The following is a 26104-nucleotide window of genomic DNA, read 5'->3' as shown; positions in this document are numbered from 1 at the left end:
GGACATATTGGTACAAAGTGACATCCCGATAAACCTGACCTGTTACAGTTCCTCTGTCAAAGATATGCAGTGGTGTACGTGCACCAATCATAATCCCACCCCACACCATCAAACCAACACCTCCATACAGGTCCCTTTCAAGGACATTAAGGGGTTGGTAACTGGTTCCTGGTTCACGCCAGATGAAAACCCGGAGAGAATCACTGTTCAGACTATACCTGGACACATACATGGACATAACTTGGGACCACTGTTCCAATGACCGTGTACTGTGTTCTTGACACCAGACTTTACGGGCTCTTCTGTGACCAGAGGTCAGTGGAACGCACCTTGCAGGGCTCCGGGCGAATAAACCATTACTGTTCAATCGTCTGTAGACTGTGTGTCTGGAGACAACTGTTCCAGTGGCTGATGTAAGGTCCCGACCAAGGCTACCTGCAGTATTCCATGGCCGTCTGCAGGGACTGATGTTGAGATATTGGTCTTCTTGTGGTGTTGCACAATGTGGACGTCCCGCACTGTAGCGCCTGGACACGCTTCCTGTCTACTGGAATCGTTGTCATAATCTTGACATCACACTTTGTGGCACACGGAGGGCATGTGCGACGACATGCTGTGTTTGACCAGCCTCCAGTCGCCCTAGTATTCTATCCCTCATAACGTCATCAATATGCGTTCTCTGATCCATTTCCAACACACAGTCACCAATAGCACGTCTTAAAACATCTGAACACTTACTCGCAGCACAGTACTGTGACATGCACCAACACACCTCTGCATATGTGGACTGCTGCAGGCGCCACCGTGCGACGACCGCAGGTCAAATGCACAGCATGGCCATACCCCGAGGTGATTTAAACTCGCAAACAGCCCACCAGAGCGTTGTTTCACCATGTATTAACATTATCCTTCATTTATGAGCGTGAGTGTACATTTTACGTTATAAAAAGGTGAAAACGTACGGTCTACTTATGATCAATAGTTGTAAACTTTAACGATGTGATTGGTGAAAATCTAGTTTACGGGGGAATCGATTCATGGCTTTCGCTCAATGAGGCATCACTGGAACAGGTTTCTCTTGAAACACGACAATTTAGTTCACTTGAATTTCCAGTGATCATGAAGTCAGGTCAAATAAAATTCTGTTGCATTTGATGATTAATCTAGGAAAGCCCACAAACCTACATAGGTCTACTCAAGTTATGTACCCAGATCAACTGTTCTAAGAAAAAATTCGAAATCTGTCAATGAGTTTACGATTTCGAGTACTGCTGCTGAAGCACTGTTTCATCACTAAAATGCACACTGAAAGTAGTGCCGTAAAACCGACGGTAAATAGACTTTCCGCCTTTTATCGGCTTCAGGTCTCTAACCTCATAGCAGTGTTTTGTAGAGTGAAGCAGTGGTATGTTGTTGGCCAGGCTACATCCGAGAAATGTATTCGATAAGACTGTGGAACCTTGTGTCAGCATCTAAGTCCTGTCACCGAATTCCACTTCATTCACCATCTACGTTAAATATTCTAGTCACCATGCCATACATGGATGAAGACAGATCACGTTCTACTTTTCAGCTAGTCCTAGTGTCATGGAAATTTGTACTCACAAATATTATCGAGAATTTCAATGAATTACGATGCTCACGTACAAATCAACAAAACAATGCCATTATGTGCAGTTCGTGTGATCAACTTACGAAACTATTTTTGACTCACTTTCGGTAACTTCTCGATCTTGGTCGATACGTGGATGCCAGTAATCTCTATAACGTTCGGCAGCTGCGGTCGGGGGTACTCCAGGGAGAAATGGTTGCCGACTATGAGCAAACTGTAGTTGCGCTCAGTTTCGTAAATCGAAGGTGGTTCAGTTCCGAAGACTTCTCTCATGATAGACTCCTGTTCCGGGAGCACCTGGTAGAACCACGTGTGGTATAACCTCAGGTAGAAGTAGGTGTTGTACAAGCGCTGCCAGAAGGTCATGTGATCAGAGAGGCCAACCCAGACCTCGGGCAGGTAAGCCGGGTTCATGGCATTTCCCAAGGTATAGTACGTTGGTGCAAGAGCAGAGAATGTGACAAAGCCGACCAGAGGAGGTGATCCGACCCTGTGGAACAGTCCGTAGTAGGCTTGGTAGGGCATCCGCTCGAAGATCACCAGGTCGAACGTGTGGTTTTTCCTGCAGAAATGGTACAAAACTTTTATGTTACATGACACAGGCAACTGGAGAAAAACGTTAAAACTAAATAACACTAGTGGGTAAAAGTTTCCAGAAAATTGTCGAGGATAATTTAAAGATGCACTGCGTATTGTAAGAAACCCTTGAATGGCTAACACGACTTCGAGGGAATTGTCACACATAGCGTAGGAGAAACGAGTTCCCAACAACTATTCCAGAATGAAAGTGAGCACATATTGAGCCAGGATTTCTACTCTTATCCAGCAGTTCAAGGATTTAATTTTCGAGAAGTAGTGCTTTATAATACTACCAATTCCGTAGATTTTGTCTATAAAGTCATTTCTGAACTGTGAAGAGGTTACATCTACATGGTGGAAGTTTTTTTACAGGATGAGAAAGGACTCTGGTGATCAGCTTTCCTACGTTGGTCAGGGATATTTGCTGAGAGTGTTAGTATTGTTGTCACAAGTTTCAACATTTACATGTACCCACTGATCCTACTCAATCCTATAGGTTTACTTGGCTACTGACCGGAGGTTGCCGGCAGTGGAAGCTTGCATAATCTGCACGTGGCACTTTGCCTGTTGACAGCAGCCAGTTTATAGCGTATAAAAGAAACGAACGTGTAATGGATTAATGCGACCCTAAAATGGCACCAAAGTTTATGGTCAGTCGCTAGAAGGACCAGGTACAGCCTCTTCGCTCACTTTTGTAAGTAATTTTAACAATTACTGCGCAAAATTCACGCGGATCGACACTATATTCACAACTGCTACTTATTGTTGGGGGCACAGTAGTGTTACGTAACTAAGGTTGGCAACGACCGTAAACATTCCGGATCGGCGCGTAGACAGCCGACTTCCGCCGATTACAGACTAAGTGGTAGTGTGCCAGGGTATACAGGGTGAATCACATGAAACTTAACCAGCAGATATTGCGAAAATGCAAAGTGCTATTAAAAGGCGGTTTTCACACAAAGTATTAGTAGTCAGAGGCCCGTATCGTTAGCCAGTAAACAGATTGTAATAATACTTAGAAAGTGTACCTTTGTACAAACATACAGTTTTTTAAAGGGAATATTGCCTATTGACAAATTAAAAGAAGGTTAAATTAGAATTCCAGTAGAGTTTGTTGCAGGATTCTAGTGAGAGTCGTTTACGAGATATTGTATTTCGATAAGTTCGCACACTCGTACTTGTACAGTGCCTGTGGAAGCACACACTAAAGAACAACGTAAGTGCACACACTAGTTATGTGGGTTCTGACCAGTAACTTGTTTACCAAGATCGATAATAATCACATTTATTCTCGATAACCGGTTTCGGTAATAAATGATACCAGGTTCAGATTTCGACAGACAGATTATTCCGTATTTCTTAGGTTAACCTGTCTGTCGAGATCTGAAGTTGGTAACACTGACTACCGAAACAGGTTTTCGAAAATAAGGTTATTACGAGGGTTGTCCAGAAAGTAAGTTCCGATCGGTCGCTAAGTGGAAACCACAGCGAAAATCAGAAACATTTTATTTGCAAGAGTTAGCTACATTTTCCAGAGAAGTCTCGCCATAGTCGCCGCTCCGACTTAGACATTTGTCGGAGCGTTATACCAAATTTCGAACATAGGAGGCAGCCGCTTGTGCTTTCCGATAATTCTCTACGCTGGTCTACAGCGCGTAGTCTGCACCCAAGTGTGGTCTTCGTATCCACTGTTTCTTGTGAACAGAGATGATAGGACGAGCCAATGAGGGCCATGTTGTGGGTGATCGAGCACTTCCCTTCGAAAAGGCTGCAGGAGCGTCTTCACTGCCCCTGCAGACTGCGGCTGAGAATTGTCATGAAGAAGGAAGTGCGTGGCTGATGTGTCAGGTGGGCTGCATCCACTAAGGGGAAGCCTCTTAGTGGGCCCTCCTACTTGGCGGGAGACATTATTGTTCTAGGCACCTTTACTCACTCACAATGCGCTCACAATTGAAAACAGCGTCTTGATGTGTTCGACAGTCACACCAGCGACTACCCAACACATCTGTGCAAAGATTCATCGGGTGTTCACTGTAGTGTCCATTTTGCGACCGATCGAAACTTACTTTCTGGACAACACTCGTATTACCGACCTTGACAAAAAAAGTTTATCTTCTCTAACCTACTGTCATAGATCGCCCTTCGTGGCTGAAAATGAGTAAACTTAAGAATTCGGGTGACATGCAAAAATCAGGGCAGGTAGCCATTTTTTGTGACTACGTAGCCAGCCTCCTAAGCAAAAACAGCGAGATGCACCACCAATGTCTGCAGCACATGGGCGCAGATTCTGTTACCTTGCTCCTAGACAGGTATGAGGGGAGATTGGAAAGTAACGCACAGTGATTTTGGGACTAAAAAGTTTATTAGGTAACAAAAAATACACATCTACATCCATACTCCGCAAGCCACCTGACGGTGTGTGGCGGAGGGTACCTTGAGTACCTCTATCAGTTCTCCCTTCTATTCCAGTCTCTTATTGTTCGTGGAAAGAAGGATTGTCAGTATGCCTCTGTGTGGGCTCTAATCTCTCTGATTTTATCCTCAAGGTCTCTTCACGAGATATACGTAGGAGGGAACAATATACTGCTTGACTCCTTGCTGAAGGTATGTTCTGGAAACTTTGACAAAAGCTCGTACCGAGCTACTGAGCGTCCCCTGCAGAGTCTTCCACTGGAGTTTATCTATCATCCCCGTAACGCTTTCGCGATTACTGAATGATCCTGAAGCGAAGCGCACTGCTCTCCGTTGGATCTTCTCTATATCTTCTATCAACCCTATCTAGTACGGATCCCACACTGCTCAGCTGTATTCAAGCAGTGGGCGAACAAGCGTACTGTAACCTACTTCCTTTGTTTTCGGATTGCATTTCCTTAGGATTCTTCCAATGAATCTCAGTCTGGTATCTGCTTTACCGACGATCAACATTATATGATCATTCCATTTTAAATCACTCCTAATGCGTACTCCCAGCTAATTTATGGTATTAACTGCTTCCAGTTGCTGACCTGCTATTTTGTAGCTAAATGATAAAGGATCTATCTTTCTGTGTATTCGCAGCACATTACACTTGTCTACATTGAGATTCAATTGCCATTCCCTGCACCATGCGTCAATTCGCTGCAGATCCTCCTGCATTTCAGTACAATTTTCCATTGTTACAACCTCTCGATACACCACAGCAAAAAGCCTCAGTGAACTTCCGATGTCATCCACCAGGTCATTTATGTATATTGTGAATAGCAACGGTCCTATGACACTCCCCTGCGGCACACCTGAAATCACTCTTACTTCGGAGGACTTCTCTCCATTGAGAATGGCATGCTGCGTCCTGTTATCTAGGAACTCCTCAATCCAATCACACAATTGGTCTGATAGTCCATATGCTCTTACTTTGTTCATTAAACGACTGTGGGGAACTGTATCTAACGCCTTGCGGAAGTCAAGAAACACGGCATCTACCTGTGAACCCGTGTCTATGGCCCTCTGAGTCTCGTGGACGAATAGCGCGAGCTGGGTTTCACATGACCGTCTTTTTCGAAACCCATGCTGATTCCTACAGAGTAGATTTCTTGTCTCCAGAAAACTCATTATACTCGAACACAATACGTGTTCCAAAATTCTACAACTGATCGACGTGAGAGTTATAGGTCTATAGTTCTGCATATCTGTTCGACGTCCCTTCTTGAAATCGGGGATGACCTGTGCCCTTTTCCAATCCTTTGGAACGCTACGCTCTTCTAGAGACCTACGGTACACCGCTGCAAGAAGGAGGGCAAGTTCCTTCGCGTACTCTGTGTAAAATCGAACTGGTATCCCATCAGGTCCAGCGGCCTTTCCTCTTTTGAGCGATTTCAATTGTTTCTCTATCCCTCTGTCGTCTATTTCGATATCTACCATTTTTTCATCTGTGCGACAATCTAGAGAAGGAACTACAGTGCAGTCTTCCTCTGTGAAACAGCTTTGGAAAAAGACATTTAGTATTTCGGCCTTTAGTCTTTCATCCTCTGTTTCAGTACCATTTTGGTCACAGAGGGTCTGGACATTTTGTTTTGATCTACCTACCGCTTTGACATAAGACCAAAATTTCTTAGAATTTTCTGCCAAGTCAGTACATAGAACTTTACTTTCGAATTCATTGAACGCCTCTCGCATAGCCCTCCTCACACTACATTTCGCTTCGCGTAATTTTTGTTTGTCTGCTTGGCTTTGGCTATGTTTATGTTTGCTGTGAAGTTCCCTTTTCTTCCACAGCAGTTTTCTAACTCTGTTGTTGTACCATGGTGGCTCTTTTCCATCTCTTACGATCTTGCTTGGCACATACTCATCTAACGCATTATGTACGACGGTTTTGAACTTTGTCCACTGATCCTCAACACTATCCGTACTTGAGAAAAAACTTATGTGTTGAGCCAACAGGTACTCTGAAATCTGCTTTTTGTCACTTTTTCTAAACAGAAAAATCTTCCTACCCTTTTTAATATTCCTATTTCCAGCTGAAATCATCGATGCCGTAACCGCTTTATGATTGCTGATTCCCTGTTCTGCGTTAACTTTTTCAAATAGTTCGGGTTGTTTGTCACCAGAAGGTCTAATATGTTATCGCCACGAGTCGGTTCTCTGTTTAACTGCTCAAGGTAGTTTTCAGATAAAGCACTTAAAAAAATTTCACTGGATTCTTTGTCCCTGCCACCCGTTATGAACGTCTGAGTCTCCCAGTCTATATCCGGCAAATTAAAATCTCCACCCAGAAATCTACTCGAAATATTTTCCAAATTATCCTTCAGGTGCTCAGCCACAACAGCTGATGAGCCTACAGAGACATCCAATTACCATGTCTGAGCCTGCTTTAACCGTGACCTTCACCCAAATCATTTCACATTTCGGATCTCCGTCCATTTCCTTCGATACTATTGCACTTCTTATCGCTATAAACACGCCTCCTCCTTCACTGTCCAGCCTGTCTCTGCGGTATACATTTCAATCTGAGTTTAGGATTTCATTACTGTTTACGTCTGGTTTCAGCCAACTTTCTGTCCCTAGTACTATATGGGCGTTGTGACCGTTTATTAATGAGAGCAGTTCTGGGACCTTTCTGTAGACGCTCCTGCAGTTTACTATTAGCACATTAATAGTTATTCCCTGTTGCATATTGCCTACTCCTACCTTGCCGCGTCTCAGGAGGCGTCTTCTCGGGCCTAGGGAGGGGATTCTCTAACCTAAAAAACCCCCATGTGCACTCCACACGTACTTTGCTACCCTTGTAGCCGCTTCCGGCGTGTAGTGCACGCCTGACCTATTCAGGGGGACCCTACATTTCTCCACCCGATAGCGGAGGTCGAGAAATTTGTACCCCAGATCTCCGCAGAATCGTCTGAGCCTCTGGTTTAACAAATAGTTAGCTCTGATTTCACCCCGCGAGCGAGGCTTTCCGCTTTCACCAATTCCGCCAACCGCCTGTACGAACTGAGGATGACCTCTGAACCCAGACGGCAGGAGTCATTGGTGCCGACATGAGCAACAATTTGCAGTCGGGTGCACCCAGTGCTCTCTATCGCCCCCGGTAGGGCCTCCTCCACATCTAGGATGAGACCCCCGGCAAGCAGACAGAGTGAACACTGGCCTTCTTCCCCGACCTTCCCGCTATTTCCCTAAGGGGCTCCATCACCCACCTCACGTTGGAGCTCCCAATAACTAATAAACCCCTCCCCCGTGTGCCTGCTCGGACCTTGCTGAAGGAGCAGCCACATGTCCACTCACAGGCAGAGCGGGCGATGCCACACGGCCAGCCTCCACGTTGACCCTCCGCCTTGTGCGCCGCGAACGCCGCTGAACCCGCCACTCGCCTTGGGGAGTGGGTGGCCCAACCGCGCCCAGTACCCACGAAGATGTCTCGCAGCAGGGACACTGGGTGAAGCATGTAACACCTGGGGTGTACCTTGCGACGCACCAGACTCCCCACTGCCGCTACACTCCGAGGCAGCAGCCTGAAGACCGCTGACCGCGGCCATCAACACGCTCAGCTGTTCGCGAACAGTGGCCAGCTCCTCCTGCGTCCGTACACAGCAGTCACATCCTATCCATCTTAAGAAATCAATTTACTGAAGAGAGTTAATCAACCTTTAACTACACTGCTAATTCACTAAAGGCGGCTCTTTATTCACTAAACTGTGGTTGCTAGCCACTTCTCGTAGAAAACAATGAAAATAGCTCTACCTGTCTCTGGACTGTATTGAAAACAAACACTAGCACTACTGGCACTATGGTTGACTAAAGGGACTCTCTGACTGTATTCAAGCCGGCCGAAGTGGCCGTGCGGTTAAAGGCGCTGCAGTCTGGAACCGCAAGACCGCTACGGTCGCAGGTTCGAATCCTGCCTCGGGCATGGATGTTTGTGATGTCCTTAGGTTAGTTAGGTTTAACTAGTTCCAAGTTGTAGGGGACTAATGACCTCAGCAGTTGAGTCCCATAGTGCTCAGAGCCATTTGAACCATTTTTGACTGTATTCAAAACAAACACGAAATCTATGGAACTATTAGTATCACTCGACAATTAAAGCTTCCTGAAGCAAAAACACACGGAAGAAGAAGTGACAAGTAAGAAAAATACAGTTAATACTTAAATTATAGTAGCTCGCTGCACAGCAGACGTGAAGCAGACGGCAATTACGACGACACAAATGAACTTACGTCTTTTACCTAGTTTAGTAAATACTCACCAACGTTCTCAAAACATTTCTCACATCGTGGCACCAATTTCTACATGCCCTGTTCGTAGAAGTCCGTTTGGCTGAAATATAACCAATCTACGGACTGCTAATTTCACTTCTGCATCTGTCACAAAGCGATGGTCGTGAAGGACCAGACAGATGAAACTCCCACAAGCTGCGACATGGTCGCGAATAAAACAGTGACCCAAATATAGAATAAGTTTCCTTTACTTCTATGGTCACCAATTTTTTGTCATCAGACTACCGGTTTCGGTCTATAATGACCATCTTCGGATCTCTTTTATAAAAACATGCCCTAATATACTGGAACCATAGTGGCATCGTCAAATGTTAAACACATCAGCGCCAGCACCGTCAAATATATATAAATAACGGCATATGCAAGAATCATCGTGTCAGCAGCACTGCTGTTCAAAACAAAAGTCCGACAGTGAAAGATCAGGATTATATGTTTGATGCTTGAGCACCTCTCACCCACGTTTGGCGATTATCTCACGAACAGAGGAAGCAACACGTGGCGAGCATTGTCATGGAGAAGTTTGACACCCTCGCATTTTTTTTTGTGGTTTTAGGGCGCACAACTTCAACGGTCATTAGCACCCAGACTACGTTAGGAATGCACCGCGAGTCACAAGTTTAAAACAGCAACGAAACGGAGAACACGATAAAAGACAGACTGACCGGCATAGGATTAAAAAAAAAACAGCATAATCGAAAGTCCTTAGAGAGGGTTGTCAAGTTGATAAAATGAAGAACGCGAGCAGCTGCTCGTGGGTCATCCGCTAAAAATGGCATCTAGAGCACATGGCAGGCCAAGATCAAGACGCAGTGTGTTAAAATCCGGACAGGACGTTAAAATGTGGCGGACCGTCAGCAATTGCCCACATGGGCAGAACGGAGCCGGCGCAGCCGTCAGCAGATGGCGATGGCTGAACCGGCAGTGTCCAATTCGTAACAGTGCCAAAACTTCCTCCTCCTCCCGCCGAGAAGGGCGTGAGGACGACGTCCAAGCCGCGGGAAGAGGTTTCAAGGCCCGAAGCTTGTTGTCTGTAACTGCAGCCCAATCGGCATGCCACAGCGATAAAATGCGCCAACAAATGACCCTGCTACAATCTGACGAAGGGACACAACAAGAAGCTGTCCGAGGCTGGAGGACCGCAGCCTTGGCTGCGGCATCTGCAGCTTCGTTCCCAGGGATACAGACATGGCCAGGAACACACACAAAGCTAACCGGAGAACCGACGTCCACCAGTTGCTGAAGAGACCGTTGGATCCGGTGCACGAAGGGGTGAACTGGGTACGGATCACTGAGGCTCTGGATGGCGCTCAGGGAATCGGAGCAGATGACATATGCAGAATGTCGGTGGCGGCAGATGTAAAGAATAGCCTGGTAGAGGGCAAAGAACTCAGCTGTGAAGACCGAACAATGGCCATGGAGCCGGTATTTGAAACTTTGTGCCCCGCCAATAAAAGAACACCCGACCCCGTCATTAGTCTTACAGTCATCTGTATAAATGAAGGTCATATTAATGAACTTCGAAGTTCGACAAAACGGGAGTGGTAGACTGAACCGGGGGTAACCTCCTTTGGGTGCGAGCAGAGGTCAAAGTGGACGCGAACCTGAGCCTGGAGCCAAGGTGGCGTGTGGCTGTCGCCCACTCGAAAGGTTGCAGGGAGTGAAAAATTAAGGTGTTGAAGGAGGCGACGAAAGCGAACTCCAGGGGCTAGCAGGGCAGAGACATACAACCCGTATTGACGGTCGAGAGAGTCGTCAAAAAAGGAACAGTAAGACGGGTGGTCGGGCATTGACAGTAGCCGACAGGCATACCGACAAAGGAGTATATCGCGCCGGTAGGTGAGTGGCAATTCACCAGCGTCAGCATGAAGACTCTCGACGGGACTAGTATAAAACGCTGCGATCGCAAGTCGTAAACCCTGATGATGTATGGAGTTGAGGCGGCGTAAGATGGATGGCCGTGCAGAGGAGTATACAAAGCTCCCATAATCCAGCTTGGAGCGGACGATCGACCGATATAGGCGAAGTAGGACGGTTCGATCCGTTCCCCGCGACATAGCACTGAGAACACGGAGGACATTTAGAGAACGGGTACAACGGGCAGCCAAATACGACACATGTGTAGACCAGCTAAGTTTCCTGTCAAAAGTATGAATTAAAAATTTTGTTGTCTCCACGAATGGAATAGCAACGGGACCGAGTCGTAAGGACGGTGGCAGAAACTCTTTGTAGCGCCAGAAGTTAATACAGACCGTCTTCTCGGCAGAAAAACGGAAGCCATTGGCGACACTCCAGGAGTAAAGACGGTCAAGAGAACGCTGAAGACAGCGCTCCAGGAAACATGTACGCTGCGCGCTGCAATAGAAGGTAAAATCACCCACGAAAAGGGAGCTTGATACATCAGCTGGGAGGCAATCCATTATTGGATTGATCGCTATGGCGAAGACAGCGACGCTCAAAACTGAGCCCTGTGGCACCCCATTCTCCTGGCGAAAGGTGTCTGACAGGACAGAACCCACACGTATCCTGTACTGTCGATCCATTAAAAAGGAACGAATAAAAAGAGTGAGGCGACCGTGAAGGTCCTATGTATGCATGGTGCGGAGAATTCCCGCCCTCCAACAGGTGTCGTAAGCCTTCTCCAAATCAAAGAACACAGCTGCGGTCGGGCGCTTCCGCAAGAAGTTATTCATAATGAAGGTCAACAAGGTAACCACATGGTCAACAGCAGAGCGGCGCCTACGAAATCCACATTGTACATTGGTAAGTAGGCGTCGAGACTCGAGCAGCCAAACCAAACGGGAGTTAACCATTCGCTCCATCATTTTACAGACACAGCTGGTAAGCGAGATGGGTCGATAACTGGAAGGCAAGTGTTTGTCCTTCCCCGGCTTAGGAATCAGGACAATATACTCGCGCCAGCATGCGGGAACATGTCCCTCAATCCAGATGCGATTGTAAGTACGAAGAAGGAAACCTTTACCCGCAGGAGAAAGGTTCTTCAGCATCTGAATATGAACAGAATCAGGCCCTGGAGCGGAGGACCGTGACCGGGCAAGTGCGTTCTCGAGTTCCCGCATGGTGAATGGGGCATTATAACTTTCACGATTCGAGGAGCGGAAGTTAGGTGGCCTAGCCTCCTCTGCCAGTTTTCGGGGGAGGAAGGCAGGGTGGTAATGAGCGGAGCTCTAAACCTCTGCGAAAAAGCGGCTGAAGGCATTGGAGACATCCGCGGGGGCCAGAAGGACGTCTTTCGCGACCGTCAAGCCAGAAACTGGTGAGTGGACCTTAGTGCCAGATATCCGGCGCAGGCTACCCCAGACAACAGAAGAAGGAGTAAAACTGTTGAAGGTGCTTGTGAAAGCAGCCCAGCTGGCTTTCTTGCTTTCTTTAATAATACGACGACACTGTGCACGTAATCGTTTATAAATGATACAATTCGCCACTGTAGGGTGGCGTTTAAAGGTGCGTAAAGCACTTCGACGAGCACGTAAAGCGTCTCTACATGCTGCGGTCCACCAGGGGACCGGTACGCGACGTGGAGAAGTAGAGTGAGGGATGGAATATTCAGCAGCAGTGAGAATGACTTCCGTGAGGTGTGCGACCTGACGATCGCAGCTTGTGAAGGTTTGATCCTGAAAGGTCGCCCTGGAAGAGAAGAGCCCCCAGTCTGCTTTGGAGATGGTCCAACTAGATGAGCACGGAGAGGGGGTATGCTGCAGGAGATGGATAACACACGGGAAGTGATCGCTCGAATATGTATCAGATAGTGCATTCCACTCAAACCGGCGTGCAAGTTGGGAAGTACATATAGAAAGGTCTAAATGGGAATAGGTGTGAGATGTGTCCGAAAGAAAAGTAGGTTCGCCAGTATTGAGGCAGACAAGATTGAGCTGGTTGGAAAGGTCTGCTAACAGGGAGCCCCTCGGGCAGGATGCTGGAGAGCCCCAAAGGGGATGGTGGGCATTGAAGTCTCCAGTTAACAAAAATGGTGCAGGTAGCTGAGCAATAAGTTGCATCATGTCTGCCCTGGTAACGGCAGACGACGATAGAGTGTAAATGGTACAAATGGAAAATGTAAAAGTGGGGAGAGTAATGCGGATGGCAACTGCCTGCAGGCCGGTGTGCAACGTGATGGGAGCGTAGTAAATATCATCCCGGACCAGCAACATAACCCCTCCATGAGCCGGGATGCCTACCACAGGGGGTAGGTCAAAACGCACAGAGGTGTAGTATGCCAAGGCAATTTGATCACATGGGCGTAGCTTCGTTTCCTGGAGGGCTACGATGAGCGGACAGTGCAGGCAGAGCAGCAACTTCAAGTCCTCTCGGTTGGAGCGAATGCTGCGAATATTCCACTGAATAAGTGCCATCGTAGGAAGAAAAGGAAGATGAAAGAAGGGGTCACCTCGAAGGCCGCTGAGGGCCTGGCTTCGAGCGAGCACTGCCGCCGCTATCAGTAGGCGGACAGCCATCGTCCGTTGGTTCTATAGGTTCATCGGCCATCTTGGTAAGATGGCCGGGAAGGGGAGCTTCCTCCACCGGTGAATGGCCAGATGTTCAGCTACCAGCGGTGCAGCCAAGCGACATGGATGACGGCCTGCGGCGGCAACTGCTGGGTGGCGCAGGAGAAGAAATACGCCGTGGCGGTGAAGGAGAACTGTGCTTCCTATGAGCCTTCTTGGAAGGTCGTTTGGTGGAAGTACCGGTCGATGGCTGGGAGGTCGAGGTACGTAGGAAGTCTGCACGGGACGGTTCCTTCTTGAAGGCCTCGTAGTCCGAGGAGAGGCGAGGACAGTACTGTATTTCCCCGCTGGGAGCAGCGTGGGCTTCCTTCTAGCCAATAGCTTGCGAGCAGCCGAGGTGGACACTTTCTCTTTGACCCGAATTTCTTGAATACAGCGTTCTTCCTTATAGACGGGATAGTCACGGGAGGATGCGGCATGGTCACCCTGACAGTTCACACAACGAGGAGACGGAGGTGGACAGTCACCCTCATGGGCATCCCTGCCACAAGTGACACATTTAGCCGCATTGGAACAAGACTGTCGAGTGTGATTGAAACGCTGACACTGGTAGCAGCGCGTAGGTTTCGGGACATAGGGGCGAACAGAAATAACCTCGTAGCCCGCCTTGATGCGCGGTGGCAGCTTAACACTATCAAAGGTCAAGAAAAGTGTCCGGGTCGGTACAAGGTCATTGTTGACCCTTTTCATGACCCTATGGACAGCCGTCACGCCCTGCGCAGCGAGGAAAGATTGAATCTCCTCGTCAGTCAATCCGTCGAGGGAACTAGTATAGACCACACCACGAGACGAATTCAAAGTTCGGTGAGCCTCCACCCGGACAGGGAACGTGTACAGGAGTGTGGCTCGAAGCAGTTTTTGTGCCTGAAAGGCGCTCTCAGTTTCTAGTAACAAGGTACCATTACGCAACCTTGTACAAGATTTGACAGATCCGGCTATGGCATCTACGCCCTTCTAGATAACGAAAGGGTTGACAGAGGAAAAATCCTTTCCATCCTCAGATCGAGAAACGACGAGGAACTGTGGGGTAGGCGGTAGTACTTTCGTCACTGAGGGCTAGTCATGTTTCCGTTTGTGGGCAGAAGTCGAGAGAGAAGAAGAGAAATCCATTGCGGAGGAATCCGCCATGATTGCCAGCGTCTCCGATAGCGCGCTCCTACCTTATGGGGAACGGCTCAGAGGGCACTCCCGCCTTAGGTGAATGTTTACACCTCAGGTCACAACTCCCGAGAAACAGTCGGAGGGACCAATCGGCATGGTCAGAAGGTATCAGCTCAGGCAATCACCCCTCCCCGGGCCTGGCCTTTACCAGGGGGTACGTGCGTGCCTTACTTGTCTACCCAGGGCGGGGAATTACACGTTACCCCGTCACTGGTTACGCGTGCGAACGCGTGGGTCGGCCTTCAGGCGCGCACAGGGAGGAAAGAAGAAGAAGGAAAGGAAGAGAGGGAGGACAGACTGTCTCAAACGCCGAGGCGGAGACCAGAGGAGGCTAGGCGAAGGAGGCTAGGCGAAGGAGGCTAGGCGAAGGAGGCTAGGCGAAGGAGGCTAGGCGAAGGAGGCTAGGCGAAGGAGGCTAGGCGAAGGAGGCTAGGCGAAGGAGGCTAGGCGAAGGAGGCTAGGCGAAGGAGGCTAGGCGAAGGAGGCTAGGCGAAGGAGGCTAGGCGAAGGAGGCTAGGCGAAGGAGGCTAGGCGAAGGAGGCTAGGCGAAGGAGGCTAGGCGAAGGAGGCTAGGCGAAGGAGGCTAGGCGAAGGAGGCTAGGCGAAGGAGGCTAGGCGAAGGAGGCTAGGCGAAGGAGGCTAGGCGAAGGAGGCTAGGCGAAGGAGGCTAGGCGAAGGAGGCTAGGCGAAGGAGGCTAGGCGAAGGAGGCTAGGCGAAGGAGGCTAGGCGAAGGAGGCTAGGCGAAGGAGGCTAGGCGAAGGAGGCTAGGCGAAGGAGGCTAGGCGAAGGAGGCTAGGCGAAGGAGGCTAGGCGAAGGAGGCTAGGCGAAGGAGGCTAGGCGAAGGAGGCTAGGCGAAGGAGGCTAGGCGAAGGAGGCTAGGCGAAGGAGGCTAGGCGAAGGAGGCTAGGCGAAGGAGGCTAGGCGAAGGAGGCTAGGCGAAGGAGGCTAGGCGAAGGAGGCTAGGCGAAGGAGGCTAGGCGAAGGAGGCTAGGCGAAGGAGGCTAGGCGAAGGAGGCTAGGCGAAGGAGGCTAGGCGAAGGAGGCTAGGCGAAGGAGGCTAGGCGAAGGAGGCTAGGCGAAGGAGGCTAGGCGAAGGAGGCTAGGCGAAGGAGGCTAGGCGAAGGAGGCTAGGCGAAGGAGGCTAGGCGAAGGAGGCTAGGCGAAGGAGGCTAGGCGAAGGAGGCTAGGCGAAGGAGGCTAGGCGAAGGAGGCTAGGCGAAGGAGGCTAGGCGAAGGAGGCTAGGCGAAGGAGGCTAGGCGAAGGAGGCTAGGCGAAGGAGGCTAGGCGAAGGAGGCTAGGCGAAGGAGGCTAGGCGAAGGAGGCTAGGCGAAGGAGGCTAGGCGAAGGAGGCTAGGCGAAGGAGGCTAGGCGAAGGAGGCTAGGCGAAGGAGGCTAGGCGAAGGAGGCTAGGCGAAGGAGGCTAGGCGAAGGAGGCTAGGCGAAGGAGGCTAGGCGAAGGAGGCTAGGCGAAGGAGGCTAGGCGAAGGAGGCTAGGCGAAGGAGGCTAGGCGAAGGAGGCTAGGCGAAGGAGGCTAGGCGAAGGAGGCTAGGCGAAGGAGGCTAGGCGAAGGAGGCTAGGCGAAGGAGGCTAGGCGAAGGAGGCTAGGCGAAGGAGGCTAGGCGAAGGAGGCTAGGCGAAGGAGGCTAGGCGAAGGAGGCTAGGCGAAGGAGGCTAGGCGAAGGAGGCTAGGCGAAGGAGGCTAGGCGAAGGAGGCTAGGCGAAGGAGGCTAGGCGAAGGAGGCTAGGCGAAGGAGGCTAGGCGAAGGAGGCTAGGCGAAGGAGGCTAGGCGAAGGAGGCTAGGCGAAGGAGGCTAGGCGAAGGAGGCTAGGCGAAGGAGGCTAGGCGAAGGAGGCTAGGCGAAGGAGGCTAGGCGAAGGAGGCTAGGCGAAGGAGGCTAGGCGAAGGAGGCTAGGCGAAGGAGGCTAGGCGAAGGAGGCTAGGCGAAGGAGGCTAGGCGAAGGAGGCTAGGCGAAGGAGGCTAGGCGAAGGAGGCTAGGCGAAGGAGGCTAGGCGAAGGAGGCTAGGCGAAGGAGGCTAGGCGAAGGAGGCTAGGCGAAGGAGGCTAGGCGAAGGAGGCTAGGCGAAGGAGGCTAGGCGAAGGAGGCTAGGCGAAGGAGGCTAGGCGAAGGAGGCTAGGCGAAGGAGGCTAGGCGAAGGAGGCTAGGCGAAGGAGGCTAGGCGAAGGAGGCTAGGCGAAGGAGGCTAGGCGAAGGAGGCTAGGCGAAGGAGGCTAGGCGAAGGAGGCTAGGCGAAGGAGGCTAGGCGAAGGAGGCTAGGCGAAGGAGGCTAGGCGAAGGAGGCTAGGCGAAGGAGGCTAGGCGAAGGAGGCTAGGCGAAGGAGGCTAGGCGAAGGAGGCTAGGCGAAGGAGGCTAGGCGAAGGAGGCTAGGCGAAGGAGGCTAGGCGAAGGAGGCTAGGCGAAGGAGGCTAGGCGAAGAAGGCTAGGCGAAGAAGGCTAGGGAAAGAGTAAGGAAGACAGTGAGATGGAGAAGAACAAAGAAAGGAACCAACCAAAGAAGGAAGAAATGAGAAGTGAAAAACCAAAAAGACCACAAATATAGGTCGTGGGACCGTCCGTCTTCGGATGCAGGCGCTAACTACCCCCTTGAGGGGGATGGACTCCTTTTAGTCGCCTCCTACGACAGGCAGGAAGACCTCGGGCCTATTCTAACCTCTGGACCCACAGGGGGGTCCCTCGCATTATAGTTGTGGCCACTGTCACTAAGGGCACAACGCAGCTTAAAGCTTCAATGCAGGCTGCAGCACTCACAGTGGTCCCGTATTCGGCAAAGTCCACCAGTAACACACCATGCACTTACCAGAGGTAGCAGCTGTTACAGCTGTTACGAGCTGCTCACATCGTGGCGAAATACTAAGGTTCACACGGCCCTATTGGAAGGATGCACACCATCTGTCTTCTACCAAACGCCATTTGTGTTGTACCCTTAATTCACACGGTTTATGACATTTGGCCTACAAAAATCAAACTACGCTGGTCTTCACAAGTTGACGACAGTAAGATGTGTGACGTGCTTTTTCGTAGTTCAGGCTTCTTTCGGTAGAGTTGTAAGTGAAAACAAAATACTTGTATATCACAAACTTCAAACCATAACGTCGTGAAATTTTAACATTCCAGCTGCAATACCAAAGGAGCAAAAATAAATAAATAAAAAAAATAAAAAATAAAATAATTTCTGTTCGTAACTTTACGATCCTCCCTAGGAAAATTTCTGCACTTAGTACAATCCTGTCAATGAACATGGGAATAGGAGCATGTAACGCCGGAAATGCATATCCTCCTATTTTCATCTATTGTACTATTATTTTTTTTCCTTGTTTTGTTACCTCAAGATATGACATTTCTGTCTCTTTATATATTGTAATTGTTTTACTGTTTGTATATATATATTTATGCACTTATGTCGATGTATAATTGGTTTGTTTCGTAAATATTATTTGTATTTTTACGCTGGGTCTTGCCTAGGGAAAACTGCTATCGAACGATTACATCGATGGGTCGTGTGAAGAATCAAAGTGTGTAGGATCTTTGGGAGTGTGAACTCTGCCGCGTGGGGCGCGGGCAGTGAGAGTCTGGCGGGAGTAGCGAGTGGAGCAGGTGTTGTGTGACGCTCCCGCGAGTTGCCGCGCTTTCGGGGTTTGGCAGCATGTAATTGCGCTCGACTCGCGATGATAGTTTCTGACATGGTGTCGCGGACGGGAAGCATTAGCTGGCGCACATCAAGAGCCCGTTTCGCCTGGTGACCGTGTCGAGAAGAAGGCGCGCCAACATCCAGCTTCTGCAACAGCGACGGCCGACAATGAGTGACTGTCGCCACCTCCTCGATCGACGGCTTCAAACCTTCAATCAACCAACAAGGAAGACTAAAAGCACGTAAAGTTTCAGAACTGTATGGCAGACCTCAGCTTTTCAAATTGTTCCATTTGCCTCGCAAAATTACAGCAACTTAGCATGAACCTATGTTGCTCATTGTCCCAATTGCATTGCCAAGCAGGGTCCCTTCCTTTTCCGAAATGAACCCGAGTGTCGTTGAAATTCAAACGCCAGCATTAAAATAATATAATTAGATTTCACTGCTTTAATTTCAAAGTTCAGTAGCTGGCTACAATATTTAGGTTACACGAGCACAAATTTAGAGTGCGAGTTTTGTTAGCATATTTTAGCTTACCTGTGACTGCAGCTCAGCTTGGTACGTACTAAATTTTACTATTGTTAATAGTTCAGAATCATTTAATTCAAGTTCAAAGTTAAATCTCTTGTTTCTAAATTGCGTAGAGTCAAGTTGCTTTTGAAATGATTGTTGAGGTAGTCCAAGACTAACCGTATTTTACTGGATTTCGATGTGCTTCAGAAAGAAAGCTCACTATTAACTTCAGTCACTAAATTAACTTTCGATTTTCCGGTTTTATTAATTCTTTTGCTAAATTAAGTCAGAGTGTAGCGAAATTTATTACTTCTGACAAACTTTCAGTTTTCACACTACACGTGTCAACCTTCAGTTGCCACGCTTCTAGTGTTAATTATATGTGTAATAACCTTTCTTTTTCAGTTACTATAGTAATTGTCCTTAGGACTGGCGACCGTGATTTCCCCCAAATCTCAAATATCTAATTACCGCTAGTTAATTGTTAACGTAACGGCCGCACATTTACTTTCTTTATTAACTTTACCCCTTTTCAAAATTAATTTCCACCAGTTTCATTTGCATTTTTCCTTTCATTTAGATATAACCCTTTCCTCCCTCTTTACCGATAGATTAACTTCGGTGACGATTGCTTTTCCCAAATTTCCATTAGGTACACGCGGTTTAATTTTTCACTGTCATTAAGGTCGATAAGTGAGGGGGGAGGTTACAAGCACATGTGCTTAAGTTGCTGTTTATCGTAGTTAAACTTTAATTACTGCACTACGAAAAGACACAGTGTGTCGCACTTTACCCTTCAGTTACGCAGCTGTAAGAATAACGTCGGTAATGTGTGTGACCTCATCGTCGACGCTGGGAAAGTGACGGTCATCGAATGTCGCTAGAGACGAAAAAAGTGTCCAGTCGGCTTGGGCAAACTTCCAGCATCGCGGGCGCATGAAGGGCAGTTGAGGCTGCAGTCTAAGGACACATGGAAAGTGGTCACTCGAGTGTGTATGATCAAGGGCGAACCATTCGAAGCGCCGAGCTAGCGGAACAATACCGACCGCAAGGTCCAAATGAGAGAAATTTTTCGTGGAGGCAGACAAAAATGTAGGGAGCCCAGTGTTGAGGCAAACTAGATCTGCTTGCTGGAAGACGTCTAGCAATAGTGAGCCACGTGGACAAGGATGTGTAGATCCCCAAAGCGGGTGGTGGACACTGAAGTCCCCAACCAGCACATATGGGGGTGGAAGCTGACCAAGAAGATGAAGGAGATCAGCTCGTGCCATTGGTGTGGACGATGGAATGTATACAGTACAAAGAGAGAACGTGTAGCCAGAAAGGGAAAGACGGACGGCGACAGCTTGGAAGGAAGTGTTTAAATGGATTGGGTGATAATGAAGAGTTTCATGGAGAAAAATCATGAGTCCCCCATGCGCTGGAGTGCCTTCAACAGAGGGGAGATCATATCGGACGGACTGAAAATGAGGGAGAACAAAGCGGTCATGGGGACGCAGCTTTGTTTCCTGAAGACAGAAGATCACTGGCGAGTAGGATCGTAAGAGGATCGACACTTCATCCCGATTGGCTCGAATACCGCCGATATTCCAGTGGATAATGGACATAGGGTGAACAGAAAATGGAGGAATGTGACCAAGGTCGCTGTCAACTCAACGACTGCTCTGAGCTTGCGACCGACAGAATGGAATGGCATTCAGCCGAAGGCAGAAGATCCTGATCCATAGGGTGGTCAGGAGCAGCTCCTGCCACCAGTGATCGGCCGGTTGACCGGCCGCCAGCAGTGCGCCTCGGCGACACAGAAGACGGCCGAGGGCGATTTCCGCCAGGTGGTGCTGTAGATGGGACACGCCTTGGCGGAGAAGGAGAGGAACTGGGTTTCTTTGTAGCCTTCTTGGAAGTATGATGTTTAGAGAAAGGAGGAACCGATGGTTGTGAAGTTGCTGTACGTAAAAACTCTTCACGAGTATGCTCTTTTTTCGAAGTCTTGGTGTCTGACTTTTGGGCTCGAGATTTACCAGAACTCGACGAAGGGTGAGGCAGAGAGTGGGCAGGCGATAGTGATGAGGTTGAACAGGCGATCTTTGCGATGGCCGATCTGACGACCGTGGCACTAAAGGTGAGGTCGCAAGTCTGTGTGGCCGCCTCCTTTGTTGGCCAAGGAGAAGCAAGGACAGTGCTGTATTTTCCTGTCTGAGGCACGGTGGGTTGTCGACTGGCGAATAATTTTCGAGCAGCAAAGGTCGACACCTTTTCCTTTACTCTAATTTCCTGGATGATCTTTTTGTCCTTAAAAACGGGACAATCTCGAGAGGAAGCAGCGTGGTCACCCATACAGTTGATGCAGTGAGGGAATGGAGGTGGACAAGCACCCTCATGGGCATCCTTGCCACACGTAACATTTGTCCGGATTGGAACAGGACTGGCTGGTGTGATTGAACCACTGACACCGATAGCAACGCGTAGGGTTTGGGACGTAAGGGCGAACGGAAATTATCTCACAGCCTGCTTTGATTTTCGATGGGAGTTGAACTTTGTCAAATGTCAAGAAAACAGTGCGGGTTGGAATGATGTTCGTGTCAACCCTTTTCATAACCCTATGAACAGCCGTTACGCCCTGGTCAGACATGTAGTGCTGAATTTCTTCGTCAGACAATCCATCGAGGGAGCGTGTATAAATGACTCGGCGCGAGGAATTTAAAGTATGATGCGGTTCCACCCGGACAGGGAAGGTGTGTAGTAGTGAGGTACGCAGCAATTTTTGTGCCTGGAGGGCACTGACTGTTTCTAACAACAAGGTGCCATTCCGTAATCTGGAACAAGACTTTACAGGACCTGCAATTGCGTCGACACCTTTCTGAATAATGAAAGGGTTCACCGTGGAGAAGTCATGACCTTCGTCAGACCGAGAAACAACAAGGAACTGTGGCAACGATGGAAGAACTGACTGTGGCTGAGATTCAGTGAACTTACGTTTGTGAGCAGTCATAATGGAAGGTGAGGAAACCATTGCGGAAGAATCCCCCACGATTACCGGCGTCTCCGATGGCGCGCTCCTCCCTTGTGGGGGCCTTCTCTGAGGGCACTCCCGCCTTAGGTGATTGTTCACACCTCAGGTCACACCTCCCGACAAACGGATGGAGGGACCAATCGGCACTTTCGGAAGGTATCAGCTCGAGTAATCGCCCCTCCCTGGGCCTGGTCGTTACCAGGGGGTACGTACGTGTCCTACCTGTCTACCCAGGGCGGGGAATTACGCGTTACCCCGTCACCGGCTACGCATGGAAGTGCGTGGGTCGGCCTCCCAGACACGCACAGGGAGGAATAAAGAGAAAGGGAAAGGAAAGAAGAGAGGTCTCAAACGCCGCAGCGGAGAAAAGGGTAAAGAGAAGAGGTAAGGAAAAGAGAAGGACAAAGGAAGGATGAAGACATACAAGCAAGGAAGGCGAAGAATATGGTACATTTACAAGCGTCCGTCTCCGGATGTAGGCACAAACCATACTCCCAGAGGGGGAGAAAGGGAAGGAAAGAGCCAGTGGTGAGGGGGGGGGGGGGGGACGAAGATGGGGGATGGGGAAGGATGCGGAAAGGGAAGGTATGCAGCCCGAAAAGGAAGGAAGGCCACATTAGCTCGGGGTCCCGTGCTTGCTACGCACATAGCCACAAAAGAGTTGTGGATCCCCTGGGGGGGCAACCAGGATATGAGTTAACAGATCCATTAGTTGCAAAGACGAAACATACCTCCATCAACATTATCTATCTTGATACAGGTAAATACAACATGATGAACTTGAAACTAACAAAATATTTTAGGTACTTAAGAGACGGTATGCATTACAAGTATGTCAAAAACGGCGCACATTTTTTTTAAAGGCAGTTTTCTGGGGCTCATACTTAAGAGTTCTGTTCGTGATAGAGAAAGTGTTGCCTCCAACATAAATTGCTCGTAAGGACCACGAATGTAAGGTACAGGAAATTAGGGCTCATATGGAGATACACAGACTGTCTTTTTCCCTCGTCCTATTAGGTGGAGCAGGAAAGGAAATGACTAGTAGTGGTACGGGGTACCCTCCACCAAGTGCCGTAAGGTGGACTCCGGAGTATCGATGTAGATTCAGATGTAGATAGAGTCAACTGTTCTTGATATTCTTTGGGCTAGGGGCCATTTGTATAACCAACAGAATCATCATCTTAATACAGTACTGGATAAAAGTTTCAATATTGCTCACTTCCTCCAGGTTAGGCAAATGGAGGCAATCGGTTGATTCTTTGTGCATTAGATATGATCTACGGTGCACCTTAAGGTGTTTATGAAGCCACTGGTTTGACAAAACAGAAGAAAAGCTTGTTCACCATGTGTTTTAGCCCTCAGCAGTGCATAGCGAAATAAAATCAATGAATTGTTCAAACTTTAACGGTATCTTCTCTAGGCATTTCTATAGAAGTGACATCTTCCCATTTAAAAAGGAAAGCCTTTTCGATTATCAAGAAACACCCAGAAAACATTGTCTCCGAGATCCAAAACCGCGGATTCTAAGACGCTCTGCACGGAAAATTGCTTAAATTCTTACGATATATTCCTAAGATCCAGATCTCTAACAAGCTTGAAAATGTTCTTGATATCTTTATACGTTTCCAAGATACAGAGGCTCAAAATGACCTACTTGTACACGTAAAACACTCACATAAATTCCGGTGTGAGGCGGAAACAGTTTTTAAGGTGACGTTGCACGAATACATATGCAGCAATATGTCTCCCTTAGAAGGGTTATGGAAACGCCACCTAAGTAAACCATCAGAACTGTCTCTGCCCTTAAAGTTCTTTTCATATGAGTGACATGCCCTGCTGTAGCATGCAAAAGAAGTGAACCAGCAGAAAATATCTCCCGTCAGAGCACAAGCAAAAGTGAATAGCCCCCTGTCTAGAAGACAGAGTGAACGAACAGTGGGGTACCAGCTGCCTCATTCTACCTTCCTCAGCACCTTTAAGAGTTTTAGCATGCGAACATATTGGCGTTTTTTTTTTATTATGAGAGAGAAGGATAGAGTGGCGGTGGGAAAGAAAGAGAAAAATTATAAATTCTGGACGATAGTAGACAGTGGTTGTGATGTAGAAAGAACGAAAGATACGATGGTAGTGGGAGAGAAGGAGTTGGACGCAGTGGTAGTGGACGATAGTTGACAGAGAAAGGACAGTGCTGTGGAAAGAGTGACGGAGACATTACCAGTTGAACAGGAATGAAGAGGAGGAGTAAGTGGAAGTTGGTGAAACCATGTGATAATAAGAAAAAGAGTCTATGGGGAAGATAGGGATGGTGGTAAAAGAGAGAACAGTAGTGGGAGTGAATGAATGAATGAGACAGTAGGGAGACAGATGAGACAGTAGTAGTAGTAGTAGTAGTAGTAGTAGTAGTAGTAGGACCAAACGAAGGAGACTGTGTAAGGAAGGAAATAGTGACGTTAGAGAGACGCAAGGAGATAATGAGGATGAATTGTGCTGAATGAGTTAGTGAGAATGTGTGTGTGGGAATGGATGGGTATGAGCAGCTTACAGCGCTGGACTAGTGGATGTGAGGGAGTTACAATTAGTTGAACTTGTAAGAATGAGAGGCCAAAGTTTTGGGGAAAAACTTTAAAGGTGCTGAAAAATGCTGAATGAGGCAGCTAGTACCATATGTTTTAGTCAGTGTTAAACAGGGGCACTTTCACCTTTTTGTGCTCCAGTATAAAAAATTTTCCGATGGTGTCATTTTGCTGTTTACTCTGTCGTAAGGTATCAGAGCATGTTACCGTAGGAACGTGTTCACTACGTTAAAATTCGCTGTGACGTTTTAAATATTTTTGACTCTAGCCCACTTGATCCGATATTCATCTCTATATCAATACAATTCAGTCCCAGTTTTCTATTTTTTTGCTTTGGTTGGTTCCGCTGACTTAACGTTGAACCATTACCTGTAGCGCTGGAGGCTTTTGAAGGGGCTATAGATGACCCCTCCCCCCCTCCCCCCCCCCCCATATCAACGCACGAGTAACGGTTCAAAGGCACACTGTTGGGGAAGCAGTGTGGTTCGCGTCAACATTTTTCTGCTGGTTTGTTCTATACCTATACGCAACTGTCAACCGATTCTCTTTCTTAGGAGTGACCTTGCACTTTTCCTGTGCTCGCTTACAACTCCTTGTTGCTACAGCGACTTGCAATGAACTACTGCTGCATGCTGGTACAGGTCTGTTGCGTACCCCATAGAGAATCGTACCCTTGTAGCATAAAATTCCGTCTCTTACTCTCTTCTGACTGATTTCAATTAGTCTTCTGTTGTCGCGTCACTTATTTCAACGTCCGTCAATTCAGCAGTTATGTGAAGTTGAAACGACTCACCATAGTATAATGTTACTGAGTGAAACAATTTTGGAAGACTATAATCCGCTCCTCTGAAAACAAAGCGCCGGATGACTGGAAGAAGAGGGGAGAGAGAGAGAGAGAGAGAGAGAGAGAGAGAGAGAGAGAGAGAGAGAGAGAGAAGTGCAGTAGTGTCGTGCCTGTTCCCCATTACTTTTTGTTACACTAGTCATAAAGTAAATCAAGGAGATAGGAAGTGGTGATCTCATTGCTTTAGTCTTTGATAATTATGTACCTATTTGGGGAGGAACAGATGTATAGCTACAGGGAAGATCAGATGCGTGGTACTCCAAGTTTAAATACTACCAGCCGACAGTAAGAGCAAAACTGTAGCAATGGTTATAATAAGCATCTGCCCAAGGCAACCTGGCGCTCAATGGAGAGAAAATTTGAATCTGTGGAAGCTGTAAGTTAACTCATAAGTACAATATGAGGATATGGAGCTGCCAAAGAGTAAGCGAGGGTTATAAATTGATTCATAGCGTGCGGAACCTTGTGTGGGACAATGGAGTTCCTTTGAGAGCCAAACAGTCCATATTTAAGGGTATCTCCAGCCGATTATGGCATACAGCTTAAAGTGTCGTGTGATTATCAAGGTAGATGTCAGCAAGTTACAAGTCTGTGAGCCAACGGCCTTGTCGCAGTGGTATCACTGGTTCCCTTCCGATCACTGAAGTTAAGCACTATCGGGCTGAGGTAGCACTTGGATGAGTGACCATCCGGTCTGCCGAGCGCTGTTGGCAAGCGGGGTGCACTCAGCCTTTATGAGGCAAACCAAGGAGCTACTTGACTGAGGAGTAGTGGGTCCGGTCTCGTAAACTGACATACGGGCAGGAGAGGGGTGTGCTGACCACATGCCCCTCCATATCTGCATCCAGTAACGCCTTTGGGCTGAGGATGACTCTGCGGCCGGTCGGTA

General features: G+C 48.4%; 1 protein-coding gene across 5 annotated transcripts in view; it reads right to left on the bottom strand.

Annotated features, from left to right (window-relative positions):
- The window catches only part of LOC126458609 (UDP-glucosyltransferase 2-like), a 622880-nt gene that overhangs the window by 559603 nt on the left and 37173 nt on the right, over positions 1-26104 (bottom strand). For 2 of the 5 annotated variants that reach the window (XM_050095770.1, XM_050095769.1), the window contains exon 4: positions 1715-2174. The exons of 1 other annotated variant lie outside the window; for it this stretch is intronic. In XM_050095770.1, coding sequence (XP_049951727.1) covers positions 1715-2174 — 460 coding nt within the window. The remainder of the gene's footprint in view (positions 1-1714; positions 2175-26104) is intronic. 2 more of the 5 variants (XM_050095772.1, XM_050095771.1) reach the window with 2 other exon arrangements.

Source organism: Schistocerca serialis, chromosome 2 (genome assembly GCF_023864345.2).
Source record: "Schistocerca serialis cubense isolate TAMUIC-IGC-003099 chromosome 2, iqSchSeri2.2, whole genome shotgun sequence".
Lineage (NCBI taxonomy): Eukaryota > Metazoa > Arthropoda > Insecta > Orthoptera > Acrididae > Schistocerca > Schistocerca serialis.
The sequence above is the reverse complement of the archived record's forward strand: the minus strand, read 5'-3'. Positions and strand labels throughout refer to the sequence as shown.